The sequence below is a fragment of the Vidua chalybeata genome, chromosome 4 (assembly GCF_026979565.1).
Source record: "Vidua chalybeata isolate OUT-0048 chromosome 4, bVidCha1 merged haplotype, whole genome shotgun sequence".
NCBI lineage: Eukaryota > Metazoa > Chordata > Aves > Passeriformes > Viduidae > Vidua > Vidua chalybeata.
Window position 1 is genome coordinate 50049048 of NC_071533.1, and position 18549 is coordinate 50067596.

Below are 18549 nucleotides of genomic sequence, written 5' to 3' on the forward strand. Positions count from 1 at the left end.
GAATTTTTTTAAATTTAAGGTACGTAAATACCCATTCCTGCTAATGTTCAGCTGTTAAAACATCTCTCTACCAAAACACTTAAGAGACTGTACTTTCACAGCACCTTAAGCCAGTCTAACAGCAGCCAAGGTCCTACTTCCCTTCTGATTGCAGAATTAATGTCAAGGAGAGGGTAAAATTTTGTGTAAGCATTCACACAGCTGCATAGTAAACAACTGAAATAAACACATATTAGCAAGACAGTTCTTTCATTTTAACACAACCCCTGATTTGATTCGCCACTGAACACCGCAAGTCAGAGAAGGAGAACAAAAGTAGGAAGAAGAGATGAGTCTGGAAGAGGAATGTGACACTGCTTCCTGGAACTGCCTTAGGACTAGTTAAAAGAATTCTGAAACTTCATCTCTAGTGTCTGTCTAAACTACTTCTGACCAAACCATCGCATAGTCAGGGAGACCAGAGGTGTAACTGACACAGCTCTTCTGGCATAAGCCCTAAGCGCAGTTACATAGCCATTGCTTGTCTCACCAAGGGATAGTGTGGTTAAACTGGTGAAGCTGTGCCATGAACGGTGTGTACACAACTGCATACGTACTCTCCTGTACTCCTCTAAGGGCCCCTGCACAGCCTATGTTGAGCTATGCATGATACTTACAGTATCTTACAAAGCATAAATTGTGTGCAAGAGTTACCCAAATGTGATCTGAGCCTACTAAGATAATCGACATCAGTGTGGGCATAGTGCAAAGGACTCCTGCTCCCTTCAGAAAAGTAAGGAGGGAAAGAAAAGATGCATTTTTCCTATCTTTTTATGCATGGTTCTGTTTCTGATGTAGAACTGAAATACCCTGCAGATAAAGCATGCTTTAATAATCATTTTGAACTGTTCTTTGAATTAGTCATTTTATGAACATACAAAACCATTTGATGCAGACTCTGCAGTCAATTCCATGTATCTTAGGTTAGCAAATCTACATATAAAGGAATCACAGGATTCCGTTCATTTTAAATTGATCATGCTAATTCACAGTCTCAGAGCTTGAAGTCTAGCGAAAAGAACAGTTTGTCTGTACTAGCTTCCCACATGGACATCCTTATTCCAAAGTGGAAGGGCTTACCTAAACACCATGACGGCTCTAAGAGCCTCTGAAGAAAATATAATACGATTTCCATTCATGTATGCTACCTTATTCCATCACATCCTCCTGTACTTCAACACACACATCCTAACATAGCAAAAACTAAAAAATACTTTCTCACAGTTCCTTTTCAGCTAAAAATAAAAAGTGAAATATTTTCAGCTTGAGCTAAAATACCTGTTTAAGTAAAATATGGACTAATGTATTTGTGGGTTTGAGTTTCTTCCTCCCTTCCTGAAACACTCTATAGATGTATTTAGAATCTGAAGGCATGTAACCTTAAACTTGCCTTTTTAAAAGGCTTAAAAGACTTACAGTCTTTCATTAGTCTTTCCCAATCTGAACTGTTGATCATACTGGCTCCTAATGAATAAAAATTATGAAATAATGAAGTTCAACTAATTTCCTATGTGTTTTGTGACAAGGTAGACAGGACAGCCCCTATTAGCAACAGAAGAATAACACTCAGGATGAGGCCGGAGCTCAGGATGAGCTCTCTTAGACGTTGGCATAGCCAAACTGGAGTTATACTGCAGGAGTGACTTTTACAGTGTCCAATAAAGCGTAACACTGAATGGAGCTTCTTCTGTAGCCATTGACATTCACAGTATCTCCCCCCTGTGCAGACACTTTGAAGGATAGACAGGAGCAATCCATTACTTTAGCAGAATTCTGTTGCAATATACTAGATTAAACAGATCTGGTACTCAAAGAAAGTTATTTTTGCTACTCATAGAGATACTTTATTTATGTAGATACTGTTTTGTTAAATACTCAGGGCAAACATATTCAAGTGCCCCAACTCAGATATTACAAATATTAACACTGAGATAATCTCAAAGGAAAATGCTGGATAAGTCAAGACTGCAGAAGTGGACTACATCCAACTCAGAATATTCAGTGATTCTGTGAAATGTCCCTAGAGTGTCATATAGAATATTACTTGCCAAAATTCCTACTCTTTGCCATAAAGTAGCCAAATTGATTACTTTTCTATATCTAAATTGCAGCAATTTTACTTAGCCTGTCAAAGACAAAAAGATAGCCTGCATCTTAATGATAAACTTTAACCTAAAGCATTTTCTCAATTTAATACCAGCAACAATTATTACTGTAAAAGTAATGAAGTATAATAATGGCAACAGTCCTTATTAGGATTATGGAATCTAGGAATCTAAAAACCATTTAACAGGTAAATAATTTAAGAACTACTCTAAGTAATTGCACTAGCTTAATGCAAAATAAAGACCACTGGACTGTTAACCAGCACTTTCTTGCAGTTTATACTTACACAAATTTACTACGATAAAATGTTAACTTTATTTAAATCTCATACTACATAAAGTGAACTAACCTTAGGACTTGTACACTTCCTTTCTATTAAAACCAAACTCCTGGAAACAAGCACAGAAAAATGAATGCAAGACTGGAATTGGTAAAGGATTGGCTAATTTTTAGCACTGCTTTAGGTCCACAGAGGGTTTTTATCAGAGGGTACCATCACCAGTTACAATCTATCCCCTCATCCTAAACTGACTAATCCACTCCTGTAACCAGGGACTGCTCTCCTTCCTCAGGTTTTTACGACTTGAACAAAAACAACCAAATGAGTCTGACTCCAATGCAGACTTAAGTTTTTCTGTTTTCCACTTCCAAAATATTTAGGATTCTGCCAACTGATCTGCAGACCACTCACTAGAAATCTGGACCCAACTGGATACACAATAACATAAAAAAAGTCACCAACTGACACAGAAAAACACAATAGATCTAGCCTTCTCTGCACAAATATTCCCACTACCAGTACTTGGCAAACTCATAGGTCTGGTTAAATGATCACTGACATTGTATATTTTAAATCACATACTTAAGTAGTATTCCTAATACTAGTACTGATTAGTCTCTACATAATACTGACCCTAAAAGTGCATTGGTATTATATTCACCGAACTTGAGAAACAGCTGAAGGTTCAGGTAAAGGGGCGTTAACTATAAATAACCTAATAATTCTGAAAGATCATCCCAGATGTGAGAATAACATGCAGTTTTCTCACCACTTATGGACAAACTTGTTTGATGGCAAAGACATACAGAACTGTTCTCCATTATTTCCCAGTAGAAACTAGATTATATAACCAACACACCACAGATAGGATTAAGAAAACCAAAGATGCACAGTAATGGCGTTTCACTATTCTTTTTATGCAGTTATAGGAAACAGGTCTAAACCTTGTCTTGCCTAAAACTGTAGGCATGGCTAAAAACACAGCAGACAAAATTATTTTTGGCAATGTATCAAAGATCTCACAAATAACTATATGAAAGTTAAGATAATCTTCACATTTCAGAGAAATGAAGCTTAAAGAAGTAGTACAAATCTTGTATTTGTTATACTTTCAGGGTTCCAAACCAAAACTTGTTCAATATAAAAACCCTGACAGCATTGCATCTACCAGAAAAACCCAGCCTCCAATTTGAAGAGGATTCACTATTGTCATACAATAGTGAATTCACTATTGTCATACAATAGTGAATACTTTTTAATTTAAAAGAAATGGTCTGCTTTAAAATTTTTCTATTTGTTTACAGGGAAAGGTTTTACCAGATGTGGCGACTGAGTTGGAACCCTTTTATGTTTTCTCTGACAAAGAGAAACAGTAACTGAAAACCAAACTTATACTAGAGATTCTGTAATCATGCAGGTAGAGACAGCTGGGTGGCTTCTAGTCTCTTCCTCCTGCTCAAAGCAGGTCCAATATGAGCAGGTTGTTTAGGAATTTGCTGAGTTTTGAACTCCAAGCACAGAGATTCTGCAAGCTTGCTGATCACGCTGCTTAAATGTTTGACTACTACCATTGTAATTTTTTCCCCCAGTGTCTGGTCAGAATTTCCAATGTTCCAGCTTGTGTCTGCCACCTCTTACCATATTCCCATGCACTTCTGAGACAAGTCTGGCTCTTCTCAGGAGTCTCTCATTAGGTATTTATAGATAATAGGAAGATGTCCCTCTCAACAGTTCTCTCAACAACATCAACGCTTTCATCATTTTCTCACACATCTTGTGCTCCAGTCCCTTAACCACCTTGACAATTTTCTGCTCAGTTCATTTGTGTATGTATCTGAACACAGAACACCACACATGTTCTCTCAAGCACAGAACAGAAGTGAAGAATCACTTCTCACAACCCACTGACTATATTCTTGCTAATGCAATCCAGTATGTGGTTGGATTTCCTTGCCAACATTGTGTTCAACTTGCTTTTCATTAGGTCATGAAGTTCTTTTCCTGCTAGACTGCTTTTTTTCCAGTCAGTCTCCCAACTGTACATATGGATGCATGGAGTTACTTCCTCCCAGGTGTAGGACTTGGCACCTACCTTAGCTGAACTTCAAAAGATTCCTGCCAGGACATTCATTTTTCCAGCCTAAGATTCCTTTTTGCACAGCAGCCCCCAGCTTCAGTGTGCTAAAACCCTCTTCACACACTTTTTAAGTCATATGCAGGCCTTCTGAGAGGCTGGTACCAAAATAATAATGACACTTTAAACGTTCTTATGTTTGCACCTTTTTTTACCTTTATGCCTTTTCATCGACTGAGGACACACAAGCTTTTTTCACACAGTTGTCCTGGGTTTTGGCTGGGACAGAGTTAATTTTTTTCCTAGTAGCTGATACAGGGCTGGGTTTTGGATTTAGTCTGAGAATAATGTTGATAACACACTGATGGTACTGGGTACAGCTTACTCTAAATCAAGGACTTTATAGTTTCCCATGCTCTGCCAGTGAGCACGGGCACAGGAAGCCAGGAGGGTGCATGGCCAGGACAGCCAATCTAAACTGGCCTAAGGGATGTTCCATCCCATAGAATGTCACACTCAGTATAGAAACTGGGGGGATTGGCTGGGAACTGCTGACTGCTGCTGGGATGGGCTCAGAACAGATGAACAGGCAGTGAGTAATTGCACTGGGCATCCCTTGTCTTCCTCCAGTTTTATTCCTCTCTCTCTTTTTGTAACCTCCCTATTCATTATTTTTACTATATTTGACTTTATTTAAATTATTAAACTGCTCTTATCTTAACTCATGGGTTTTATCTTTTTTCCAATTCTTCCTAGCCCATTGTGGGGAGTGGGGGGATCTGATTGAGCAGGTGCACAGTACTTAGCTGCCCCCTGGAATTAAACAGTGACAACAATCACACTGCACTCACTAAACTTCTACTGACTTCAGTGTGACTGTTCTTACAATTCAAAGGTTAAGCACATGTATCACCATAAAATGGATACTGTTTAAAAAATATATGTTGCTGACTCAGGAACCATAACAGAAGAAATTTCATTCTTATAAATACCTGCATTGCTTCTACGTGATAAATAGGAAGAAAAACAAGAATCCTACTAACACTAAAGTACAATTACAACCAGAAGTTTCCACATTAGTGGATTCAGTATCTAGCACCCAAGACTGCGCAAATATAAACAAACTAAAGCAATGAAGTTTTTATGAGCCTGAAGATTAAATACCTGTGGCTTTTCCAAACAGCAAAAACATTTTCAGAGATGTTACTCAGTATCTTGCTATATACTGACATAAATCACAAGACCACTACAGGCAATGATAAAAGCCAACATGAGAGCTACTCAGTAGGTCTTTACAAGTCTAAGAAAGGTATGGCAGATGACAGCTATTTTTCCCTTCCCTTTTGTCTGTAAATCACTGAAACACACAGCAGACTCTGAAACAAACACTCATTTCCTTCTTGGAAATCAAGTACTTGAAGTTTTTGTTGTTAACCTACTATCTTCACTTGAATGCTGTTTTGGGTTCAAGCAAGTTGCAAATTTACACTGCTACTTCAGATATCTGTTCATGAAGAGATTCATGCTCCATAATTGCAACTGAGCTTACTTTACTCTCAGCTCTACCTGGATTTACCTGCCATAAATGTCTCTTGATACTTGTAAGAGAAGAACATTTCATGGTAGATATACCAGCAATTCCCTTCTTGCTAGAAAGAAGCTATGCTTCCCAATGTGTCACCATCAATATCAGAATAGTCTTCACTGCAAAAGGTATCAATTAGTAGAAAACACCTTGTATTTCCACATGATAAAAGAAACTGGATGGCCAATTAAACACTGAATCCTTCACCGCTAGCATAGTATAATTTCTTCAAAGCAAACACTGTTCCTTTTTTAAATTACACCAAACAAGTCACATGTAATGTTTAACATACCTGATAAATTACAACATGTCTCAGCATCAGTCTTTAAGTGACCACAAGATTTTTCAATATGTTTCTATTCATTATTAAATGCCAGGCAAGTTTTCCCTGTCATAAGACAGCTACTTATAAACAGAGAGCAGGTAAGGATTTGGCTACCCAATGCAGCCTTCCAGTAACTTAATCTAAAAATAATACCAGCTAACCTTCACTAAAACTTTTTCCTACTTAGTAAAAGCAGGATACTATTCTCCTTTTACCCCTTCATTGGTTTCTCCATCATGCTGCAGCTTCATACTTTTGTTCAACATACATTTTGTAGCTTTAGAATTTCAGCCCATAAAACCAACAAGACAACAGATTAACGAAATGACAGAACAAGAAGAAAGTGGAACATCTGATCTCTTGCCTACACATATTTAACCTGTGAAGTTACTATCTAACCTTAACAACTTCATCTTTGTTACGGATGCACAATACCTCACCTACCTTAGAACTGTAAAGCTCTCTCCACACACAAAAGTAAGAAGTTTAAAAATCATACTTTAGAGAGCACTTCTGACAAAGGAAGTTTAGTTAGTTTTATCTATTTAATTCAAATATTTAAGAGATGAAAAGTTACAGGTATCTCTCTTAAATAAACAATACCCTACTTCTTAACGTAATGTCATGTATATAACAAGACTACAAATAATAAAGCAAGCAGAGCAGAAGCACTTTTCCTCAAGTGTGAAAAGACTTTAAATACTTTTGAAAAACATTCAAGAAGTCCCAGACTCAACTTAGAAATATGGAAGATCCTTCATCTCTTTTCTGTAAACCAGAGAGCATGTTTCACATTTTAGTTACTTCCCAGAAATGGCGTTCAAGGAAAAAGGAAGTGCTAAGTAATATGAAAAGTATATTTAGTCCTGTGTAGCAAGGATTTATAGATCCTTATCCTTAGCAAGGATAAACACACTTTACAGAATTCTTTCTTCATTTGGAATTCAGCACTTCCAACATGTACTTCAAATGCAAAAGGAATAACTCATGCAGCTGCTCCCTTTTAATGGTTCCATCACTCTATTTCAATACAAAGGTGAGTAGTGGAAAAAGACAGAGAACAAACTTCCTATGTACTTTTCTCCCTGTGTGCCTACCCCCTTCCGAGGCATTTGTGCTCCTGTTACATCTATAAGGAAAAGGGGGGGGTGCCCTTCAAGTCATTCAGAGCATTAAATCAGGAATAATTTAAGAAAAGATAATGTGAGCCACTTTGCTTTCAGAGAGGGACTTACAAACCTCCAAAAAAAAAAAAATTTAGCATTGCTATTCATTAAAAATATTTATTTCCTTTTGAAGAAAACAGGTTTAATAATAATTTTAGTAAGAAAACTATTTTTTTTTTTTTTTTTTTTTGTGATGTTATTTGTAGTATTTAGTTGGACCTTCATTCATCATCCCACTCCACATGTTTTCACACCCAATGATAATGACACCATAGTTTGACTGCCCTGGAAGTATAAACATTCACAAAAAGAACTTTGCTTGCAACTTTGATAACCATTGAGTAATGCTGAAATTTTGCATTCAACACATGGGAGTTAATATAGTCTGTAAACAGTAATTTTATACATACTAATATATCATGATGCTTACGTAGCTTGCTAATGACAGAAGAAAAAGAAATGTCAAGAGTCTGCTGTACTATGATTTTGAAATTCCATTAATTGACTTTCATAAGAATTATGACCTTTTTTCTGGCTAGCTTAAGGCATCTCAAAGGCTATTTTATAATAATATCCATTTCCAAAATTCTGTAACTAAGTCCTGCAGACTAAACAAATAGAAATAATCAAAAATGTGCACACTGGATCCAACCTTTACAGTAAGAAAATTTACCATTCACCTCCCTCAAAACCTATATAAGTTAAAGTTTCTTTTTTTGTTTTCTACATAAAGCAAAGGGAAATGGTTTTGAAGCCTTTAGAAAGCACTTCCAAATAGACTTCTTTGTTTCCACAGTATCAGCTGGTTATACGGGGTATGAGATCTACATTCTCTAACATTGGTATAAAGGTATCCACCTAGAAATTTCTCTTGGTCTCCATGCAATTCTGTATTTGCTGTGCAATGGCTTGGCAAAATCAGCCTGGGCTCTAAAGGCAGCTGTAAAACAAGGCCCTCACATTTTTCTAGGGGCTAGCTAAGATGTATAGCAACAATGTTGCTAGCACACAATTTAAAAGAACATTAACTACTGCTACCCTAAACGTGTTTTCCTTAAGCCATTAGTACCTTTCAAAAATTATGATCTCAATTTTTTCTCTAAGAAGACGTCCAGATTTCTGAAACACCAGCTTTAAGAGTTACATATTCACATTAATATTTCACAAGGATCTAACCTGCAACATCATCCCAAGTAGGACGACAATGACGACACAACCATTAAAACCTATCTGGCTGACGTCCACCAACTCAGACACAGACACAGCAAAAGCTGTATTGATGCAACCCTGCAAATACTGCTATATATTCGCCCAAACTGATTAGAACTTCTTTACTGCTGCCCTGAAAGTAGTCAGCTTCTCTTACTGACTACCACATACCTCTGAACATACTGATCAGGAAACGAGGTAACATGACTGAAATGAGGGAGGCTTTAAAAGCATCCATCTGAAGGTGAGTAAGCCTGCAGTAGGATAAAGGAAGTTCTGTAGAGAGGGAAGCTAAATGGGGATTTAATAGCAACCGCTAAAAAACCCCAAACACTAAACCCGCACCCTACAGCCTCTGGCACTGGCGATCCAAAGGGGTCAGCTGAAGGGGATGTGTGGGATCACGTACCCCCAGCTCACCCTCCCGGTGCCGCGCGGGCGGACGCGGGAGGGCGCGTGCCGGGGGTACCCGCGGAGGCCGGGCCGGCCGCACCCGCCCCGCCCCGTGGCCTCCGGCCTGGCGGCGCTCCCGAGCACCGAGCGCCCGGAGCCCTCGCCGGGGGCCGGCCCGCCCAGCCTCGTCGGGCCCTGCCGCCGCGCTTCCTGCGGCCCCCTCCTCCTCCTCCTCCCAACGGCTGGTGGGCCCCCGTCTCCCCAGGAATCGCCATTCCCCTTCCAGATGCCGTGGGACGGGCCCACCTCCAGCACGGGGAGGTGGGGCCGAGGGGGGTGCGGGGTCCCCGCGAAGGCCGGCGGGGCGCCTGCACCGTCCACTGCTGCCCACGCTCACACGGGGGAGGGTGGTGGTGGTGGCGGCGGCGCGCAGGGGGAGGGGGGAGAGGCTCTGACCTCTTCGCTCTTCAGCACCTCCTTGAACTCCCGCTTGATCCTCTGCACCGCGATGTTGGCCATCTCCGCAGCGGGCACCCCTCGCCCCCTCCGCGCCGGGCCCAGCGAGCTCCACCGCCGCTCCGCTGGAGAACTCCCGGCCCTACCAAAATGGCGCCCGCGCCGAGCATGCGCGAAAGGGCTGCCGCCGCTCCTCAGGAGGGGCCGCGGGAGCGCGGCCGGAGCGGCACCTGGGCGGTGGTGGGGCCGGGGGGGCCGTGGCTGGAGGCTGCCGGTGGGGCGGCTGCGGCGTGTGGGCTTTGGGCCGCCTCCTCCCCGCTGACCCCGAAGGAAGGGTGCGATGCCCACCTGTGGAGGCGCAGGGGTTCGCTCCGCCGGCCGCCCACCCGCCCGTCCCGGGAGACACCTGCCCGAGCCGCTCGCCCTGTCACGGGCCGGGCGGGCCCGTGGCGAGAGCGTGAGGAGGCACCCCCTCAGGCAGAGCCCCGCCGCGGACTGGCCCCGGGGCACAGCTGAGGCCGTTGTGTTGTCATGGCTCCCGCCCGGCCCTGTACCGGCAGCAGGGTGAGCCCTGAGGCACCGGGCCGGCGAACGGCTGAAGGAGCACCCTTGGGAGGGCTGGACCGGGTCGGCGGTAGCGGGAGAAATGTCTGAGGTGTCGCTGAGGAAACAGCTGGCTTAAGGAGCAGCTGGTATGTCTGCTGGTGAAGCCCTCGAGCAAAAAGAACTAGAGGGCTTTCACGTAACTTGAGAATCTGCTCACCCGGGCCCATAACAGCGGTTCTCAGCTATTTTTTCCCCATTATGCTCGGCAGAGAAGATCTCTCCCAGACCTGTGACACGTATCTCCCAGACCTGCTCCTCGGCCACTTCCCCCCTCCCCCTGCAGACACTGGTGCCTCCTCACACGGTACCAGGAGAACTTGCAGGCCCAGAAACAGGTTATTTAATGGGGACAGTGAAAGGAACTGCGTCTTTTCACAGATTCTGCTACAATGTTTGAAAAGTAGATTAAAGGGCAAAGGTCAGTCCTGTCTAATGGACGTTTTACTGCAGAAGCAAAGACCAGCACCCACAGATGCTGCTTCTGTTCTGAATTCTGAACTAGGGAAACAGTAACCATAACTTCTAACCTGAGGTTAGAAGTTATATATGTATAAAATAAGGTTTGTTATCGAAGATTTTCAGAGGAGAACATTACATTGGATTTTGACTGTTGTTTATTCAGGAACTACAGGCTTTCAAAACATTAAGGTTTACAGGAACATTTTATAGGGCTCCCTTTTAACGGTGCAGTGCAGGACAACGTACAACACAGAAATTTATCTCAACAAATGGTGACTTCTGGTAGGGCTGTTATCTGCAAATGCTGTTCATTCACCTCCATTAGTATACACAGCATTTTGACTATTATATACACTATAAAGAAAATACAAGCAACAAAAAAAAATCAATATTTTTTTGAAATCTGTCAACTATATACAGATGGATATAGTCCTTTTAATGTGTTTACTCTCCCCATGTAGTTTGACTCGAAAAAGTTCATTTTTCTGCAAAAATGTACCATGTGCATCTGTTCATCAATTTTTTTCAGATGAAAACTTTAAAATGTATTATACAATCCAGTTTTTCAGCTGAGGTTTTCAATACCTTTATGAAAAGGACCGTTTTGCAGTAGGCCTGGTTTCTTTTTAATGATTTAATAGTGTGATCTTGGACCTTAATTTTCAGAATAATTTAGACATCTGAGTTCCACTGATATGTCTTAAATTCCTTTTGAGGAGGTAGGCCATGGCTTTTCTGTGCCCTTGACTGTCACCAATAAAGAAAGGATGATAACTCTTTTTTGCCTCTTAAATGAAAGGTTTGTGGTGTGCTGAGCAGCTATGACTACTATAGACAAAAATAATAAAGGTAGTACATAAAATCTCCTGGCTAAATCCTTCATGTCTTTTCAGACAGCTCACAGAAAGAAGCTAAGCTTCCAATATTCAGATTTTGCTCTGAATGGAGTGGAAAACATGACCTTTATTAAGTGTCAAAATCCTTTGTGTTCCTGTGAGTATGCTTTTATGTTATAGGTAGTGAACATCCAATAACAGCCATGGTAAAGGGCAATGATTTTGTCTGGTTTGTACCTAGGTTCATTTTTATGTGCTCATTTGGATTACAAATGTCAGAGTCTGTTATTGCAAAAATGAAATTAATATGAATTACTGTACCTCTTTTCCTTGGTATACCCCATTCCTGTCCCATGTCCTTAAGCAGGCATTTTTCACTTACCTCACAACTGTTTCATATTCACCGTAATACTGTGTTAATTTTCTCTTTGCTGAAAGACAGATATAGAAAGGCTTTTTGGCAGGTAGAACAGAGTAGTGTTGAGTCTTGCCAGGATTAAAGTCTTCGTAAAAATCAATACCTTACATAATCAGCATGCTGAGACATTTCATGTCTCCTATACTGTTTTATACTTCATTATAATTTACTATTTTACAGAAGATTCTACAGGGTTTTAGTGTAGAACAGGACCATAGACTTTGAATAGGTGTTTTGGGGTTTGGTTTGGTTTTTTGGGGGAAGCTGGGTTTGTTTGTTGTTTTATTTTTGCTTTGTTTAAAAAGATAATGTTTAGACAAAAAATTTAGAACATAGGCTCTTTGTGTGATTTCAGGGACTTCCATGTCTGTCTCCCTAATATTCTAATATTTCTATATTAGGGAGTCAGATATGGAAGTCCCTGAAATATATTTGTATATATCTGTATGTCGATAATAAAGCCCTGAATTAAGTTCTCATTAGTCTTTTGCCCTTAGAAAAATCCATACATAATATGTACAACTGTAGTCCATTGAACATAGCTCATTTTTTGAATTAAAAATATCTGTAGTATATATGATTTCAGGACATAGTTCTTTCATTGGTCTTATAATCATTTCAGTCTCATACTGAACAACTTTTTCAATTCCCCATTGGTTTATGCTTTTGCCTGTTGGTGTTGAACACAACTAATAGTGTGGGAGATACAATTCTGAGTATCTATGCATTGTTTATCATGATTGACATATTGTTTTGAAAGACTTCTGGAAGTGGGAGAAGGAGATATAGTTGAAGTTCCAACTATGTAAGGTTATTGCAGGAGGAAATTTGGTAGGGTCAGTGATTGTAAGGCCTCAGCCCAAGCTCTCCATATGGAAAGGCTAACAATATTCCTTAGCCAATGCTAGGATAACCAAACATCCTAAACACTGTGTCATTTCCCATATAATGTGGGAAGTACTGTCTATCATGCAACCTATATATAGATATATAAAACAGTTCCCCACATTTTCATGGGAAAGTGGCTATGGCTCATGCAAAGTTTGTGCACAGTGGACTTGCTGTACATCCAATATAGCCCCATGTGCATGGTTCTTCTCTCTCAGACTATGGAAGCCCCCAGCCCCAGTGTACTGCCTAGGGACTCCAAGATGCTTGTGACAGCACTCAGTGCTTTCTGTTCTTCAAGTTAAGATTCTTGGTGATCTTTTTGTCATTTCCATATTTTCCTAATTTTATTCTTTTCATATCAATAGGACATTTTTATAGTAGAATTGCTCAGAGAAAATTTGGAATTACTGAGATAGTCCCCTGTGATTAGAGGAAAATTAGATTTTTGAAACTTTGCAGTATGCAGCATTCTATTTCTCTTTTACTGTTTTATGTCTTGGATAACAAAACTACCACCTCTTCATCTTGACTTCTTTTGTTTAGAAAAATCAAAAATGTCAGGCTTGAGCTTCTCTCCTTGTTGCTGGAGGATTACTTATTGGAGAGGAAAGCTGTTTCAAGAGATAGGTATACTGATTTCAATCCCTTTAGAAAGGGGGTTGAACCTGTAGCATTTTAAATTCTTATTTTATTTATTTCATTAGATATCCATATAAGGATTAACTTTACAGTCCGTGTTAGTAATAGATTATATGCACTTTGCATTTCAGTGTTTGTATGCTCATTTATAATAGTGCTTTATTTTTTAAAAAGGCAACAATATTCATATAACCAGGTTACTTTTAAATTTAACCTTCGTTTTCCGTGGACGGTATGCTTACAGCTCTCTTTCTATGATCCCAGCTTTTAACAGAGAAATATAGAAATTGTCTTTTTTTATCTGCATATCATTCAGCACGTTTCAGAGACTAAGAATAAATTTAGCCTGCACATTTATTGTCTGTCATATTGCGTTCCTGTTGTGGCAGCGTCTGGATGATTCAACTTACCTGTGATTAGCATTATCATAAAAATAACTAACTGGTCGTGCAAGTTGACCGAGTTTTAAGATGTCATCTTAACTTTCCTGTTCCTCCTATAGGTGTCCATGTCCGGTTGCGTGGCCAGGTGTAAGAGTGCCCTCTCCTGGGTGGAACAGGGCAGTTTGCCTTGCTCGGCTGAGACGGATCTGTCTCTTAGGAAGCTTTCCTTGCCTTACAAATACCTCAAGGTACTGTCATTGCTTTGTCCAACCGTACCTGTAAAGGTGTTGATGAAGAACTTGTAGGAGTTCTGTAGGCAGAAATGCCAAAACCAGTAGAACAGAAATTGTTTGGTGTTCAGGAAGAGAGAGGAGGTATTCACTCGAGATGCCTGCGCTTACCAAATTATACTTTTCATGGTGTTAGCAGATGAAATATATAACCATTAAAAGGCAGCAAGGGTTCTAACTAGAGTGATGTGAAGTCACTCAGGTTGAATTCATATGATGCAATTCATCTGAATTAGTGGAGTTACATCAGACATCAATCTATAGCATAGCAAAGTTTTCATTAAATAATGAATGGGCGGAATTTTTTTTTGTAGTTTAATAACACCTTATTGTCCTTCACTTGTTAAGGGCTATTATTAGAAGTTGACAGGACATCCAGACCTTTCATTAATTTGATATTGGTCTGCCAATATCTTCTAAATGAATGTTATATCTGAACATGATGTTTCTAGTAGGAAAACCTAGATACAAAGACACACGATGCTTTTGAGCCTGTTAGCAAAATTACTGGGGTTTTAAGCTTCCACTTTTTTGTGGAGGAGTGATTTTCAGCTGATGGTACATACACCTTGGGGTCCACGGGCCAATTCTTGTGGCTTTATGAAGAAACAAAAAAAAAAGAAGGGGGAAAAATTAGGTTTAGCTGTGAAATAGTTCTTGTAATTTTGCAGGAGCTCCCAAGTTGATTAATATTCTTAATGATCAGGCATCTACCTTGAAAATTTGGCAGCCAAAGACTGACAAGTTGATTACAGGGAACTAGAAGCACTTCTTATAAAATGTGCTCCTTTCTTCCTATTACAAAAAGAAGATAGCAGTCTTTCTGAGGATCCTTTCAAAATGAAAGTAAGCTGTGAAATAGATTTCACAACCTAACATGGTTTTATTGGTAGTTTTATGAATACTAGAGTTAAAAGGGAAGAGAGGATTTAATCAATGTTATAAAGAACTTAGTCACCATGCTATGTTGCTAGTATATTGTTGTCCACTTAAAAACCATGATGAAGATTTGTACTATTTTAAGGATTTTGTGTTATCATCTATTAATGTAATAACTTTTAGTATGTTATCAAATCTGTGTAACTTTATTTAATTAAATATTGTGATCTTTCTTTCATAGAAAGGTACAAAAGGGAGTTAGAGCTGCCTTAAAAGGCCAGCTGGATAGCTTTTCCTGGCCCACTGGACATTATCTTCTTCTCATGGCTGTAGGATTTGTGACTGAATAACAATTGCTATTTTAATGACTATAGGGGCTAAAATCAGATCCAGACTGATTCTCAGTAAAGCCTCCATTTATAAAAGTCATCAGGACTGAAGTATATCAGACTTTTTAGCTAGAAGCTTAAATTTGTTGTTCAGTGTAGTGGTAGCCAGGGAAGTGGCTAAATGCAGCAAGTAAGTAAGAGAAAAGATAAAATGGCATTGATATTTTGAAGTGATTGCTTGGGGGGTGGAGTTAGAGACTCTCATTAGGAGATTTGCGTTTGGAATTAGAACTGGAACAGCAAAAAATTGTGAAGCAGTAATTGAATGAATACTGTAATCCAGAATAAATGAAAAATAAACCCACTTTCTTTGGTAGTGGTCTTTATTGCTAAAATATATTAATTTTCCTAACAATGTAGATAAGCTGACTGCTGGGAAGCTCACTGAATAAAGAGGTCCAACTGCCAGCATATATATCAAATTTGTGTCTCTGGTTCCACCTGGCTTTCTGTGTTTTCCTTTGAGCAGATAGGCAACACTTGCTCAGGGAGTTTATGTTGCAAATTGATTTGCATCACTGCTGTGTCTTCTCAGGAGAAAAGGATAAGAGTGGACACCTTTCCTCTTAATGTACATAACTAGAGACATAGAGCCATCAACACAGGCTGCAGAGATGGATTATGCTTCTGTAGGCAATAGTCTTATGAATAATCTTATAAGGTGGTCTCACCTCAAAAAAGTTTCCAGCTATAAGAGAATATGCATTAAAGATGTATGAATAACCACAGTATAATACAAGAATATATGCAGTAAAATCAGAAATCTACTACAAGCCAAGCCACAGAAAAAGCATACTCCAGTATACTTTGCATATAAATTGTTAAGAATTCTTCCAATGGTCTCTCTGTTTTGCAAAGCACAGGACTTTTTAGGGATACTGAAAGGTAGGACTAATAATAAAAAAGCAATCTGGAGCTCTTGAATTCAGTTAATATTGCTTGATCCAGCAATTTTTGATTCTGAGGTTTTTCGAAAATTTTATGTAGAATTTGAACTTACTTCTAATGGTAGGCATTTCACTAAACTACAGTATAATCTGTTATGATGGGCACCAAATCCACAACTGATGGAAGTCTTTTGGAACTGTCTACAACAAAAATTTACAAAATAGTGAAGTTTGTCAGAGATCATCTAGGAAAAGCTCAGCTGTGACAGATGGGTAATTTATCAGGCTCTGTTGTTGCAGATATGTTGATACCATCCTAAAATAGCTGCGTTTTGGAGACTAGAACAATTTTGTATTAGGAAAAAACCCCAAGTTTTTCTATTAATTTCACTACAGTAGAATAATCATTTAGAAGTCTAAATCGCTAGTCAGTGTTTGCACCACAGTTCTGAAAAAAAGTTAATTGAACAGGATTTCAAATAATAGAAAGCAGTAAAGATCAATTTAAGAATAGAAGCCAGGACAATCTGATTTGTTGTTTTTGTAACCTGATTGTCTGCAATTTGACCACATGGCTAGCAAGAACACTGCACCTGGCAATTTATTAGAGAACATTGAGGATAAAGTCAGGTTAAACAAACAAGGCTCAAATAGTGTCCTGTACTGAGTAATGTACAGTTTCCCTGAACACAGCAGATACAAGCCATTTCTCTGGTCTGTGGATTTCTGCCAGGCATGCAATGTTTCACAGAGCAGTATGTAGAAAATCCCTACTATTCTGTGTGTCTGCTTTTTCAGTAATAGCATATGCTTTTGTTTAGGTGGAAGATCTAGTTTAGATGTAAAGAGTTTCTTGTCTTGAACATTTTTCTCAAATGAAGGGTAGCAATTATAGCAGTTTCATTGAAGTATAATCCATCTCATAAAATTCCCTGTTACAGCTTTTCCATCTTTCTGACAGTGCAAAAAGATCACATGGTAAATTGGAACGAGCTTTTAAAGGCAGTATTCTAGTCTGTATCTTTCTTTCCCCAAACAGGGGTTAGTTGTACTGGGAAGTATTTAGTCATGCTGTATGCTTGCCTCTTGATTTTGCAGATACTAACCCTTAGTGATGCCTTGAGAAGGCTGATCTAGAACAGAGGCTAGACAGAGTTAAAGAATAAAGTAGGTATTTATTAAAAGGCCTCAATGGATACAACTTGGGCAGTTGAAGAGCCCGGCCAGGACTACATGCAAGATGAACCCAAAATGGTCACAAAAATGGACAACTGGTCATGAAGTCTCTCACTTTTATAAGTTTTGGTCCATTTGCATACTGGAGTTAATTGTCCAATTAGAGCTTTAGGTTATGAAGTTCCATCCTCCTTGTTTTCTCTCTTCGGTCCACCGTTGTTTATACTTTTTGGGCCTGGAACAGTTGTCCTTGGACAAGCTGGAAAAGGATTGTTTTGTCTACCTACCCTGTGAAGAGAACTTGCTAACACTTAATATGAAGGTCAGAGTTACACACTAAAGCAGCAGAGAATCTGAAAAATACAGAAGCTAAAACTTAAGGCATCATTGGTCCTAGGAATATTGTAATATTATGCTGTTGGTCCTTCCCCAAACACAGAGCAGACATAAAAAGTATTAACTCTCTCAACAGACTTATTTATAGATGCCATACTATCCCTGTATCTTAATATCACTCATTCCAAATAATTTTACTCCCACAGAAATTGCAGTGGAAGTGCTTTGCAGGTGTATCTACTCCTGAGTTCCTGCTTGAGTGGCACAGTATCACAGAATCACAGCAGGGTCAAGGTTGGAAGGGACCTCTTGAGATCATCTAGACCACCCTTCCTGTCAAAGCAGGGTCAGCCAGAGCAAGTTGCCTTGCCAGGACCATGTCCATTTGAATATCTCTATGGATATGAGATAACACAGCCCTTCTGGGCAACTGCTACCAGTGTTCAGTTAGCATCAGAAAAAACAAGTGTTTTCTTATGTTTAGCTCTTGTCCTGTCACTGGGCACCATTGTGAGAGGACTGGCTACCTCAGTATTTTCTCTACAAAGGAGTTGGTCTTCTGCTATAATACAGCTTTGGCTTCCAATCTTTCCATCTTCTTTTTTTTTTTTTTTTTTTTCAGTAATTACCTTCAGTTTTAGAGATGTCATCTATGTCTAATGATTACCTTAGTAGCTTAACAAAAAGTAACCACAAGAACCTGTTTAAACACCAGAAATGTAAATTC

At 39.5% G+C, this 18549-nt stretch overlaps 2 protein-coding genes across 7 annotated transcripts in view; one reads left to right on the top strand and one right to left on the bottom strand.

The window, feature by feature from the left end:
• UBE2K (ubiquitin conjugating enzyme E2 K) overlaps positions 1-10147 on the bottom strand; it is a 44789-nt gene extending 34642 nt beyond the window's left edge. The window contains exon 1 of one of the 3 annotated variants that reach the window (XR_008430393.1): positions 9634-10012. Coding sequence is in view for 1 of the 3 variants with exons in the window: in XM_053940040.1 (XP_053796015.1) it covers positions 9634-9696 (63 nt within the window). In the remaining 2 variants the exon portion in view is untranslated. Of the gene's footprint in view, positions 1-9633 lie in introns of all 3 variants that reach the window. The other 2 variants (XM_053940040.1, XM_053940041.1) reach the window with 2 other exon arrangements.
• The window catches only part of SMIM14 (small integral membrane protein 14), a 54910-nt gene continuing 45338 nt past the window's right edge, over positions 8978-18549 (top strand). The window contains exons 1-3 of one of the 4 annotated variants that reach the window (XM_053940043.1): positions 10217-10325; positions 11592-11691; positions 13985-14113. The gene's annotated coding sequence lies outside the window, so the exon portion shown is untranslated. Of the gene's footprint in view, positions 9029-10216; positions 10326-11591; positions 11692-13984; positions 14114-18549 lie in introns of those variants that run through there. The other 3 variants (XM_053940044.1, XM_053940042.1, XM_053940046.1) reach the window with 3 other exon arrangements.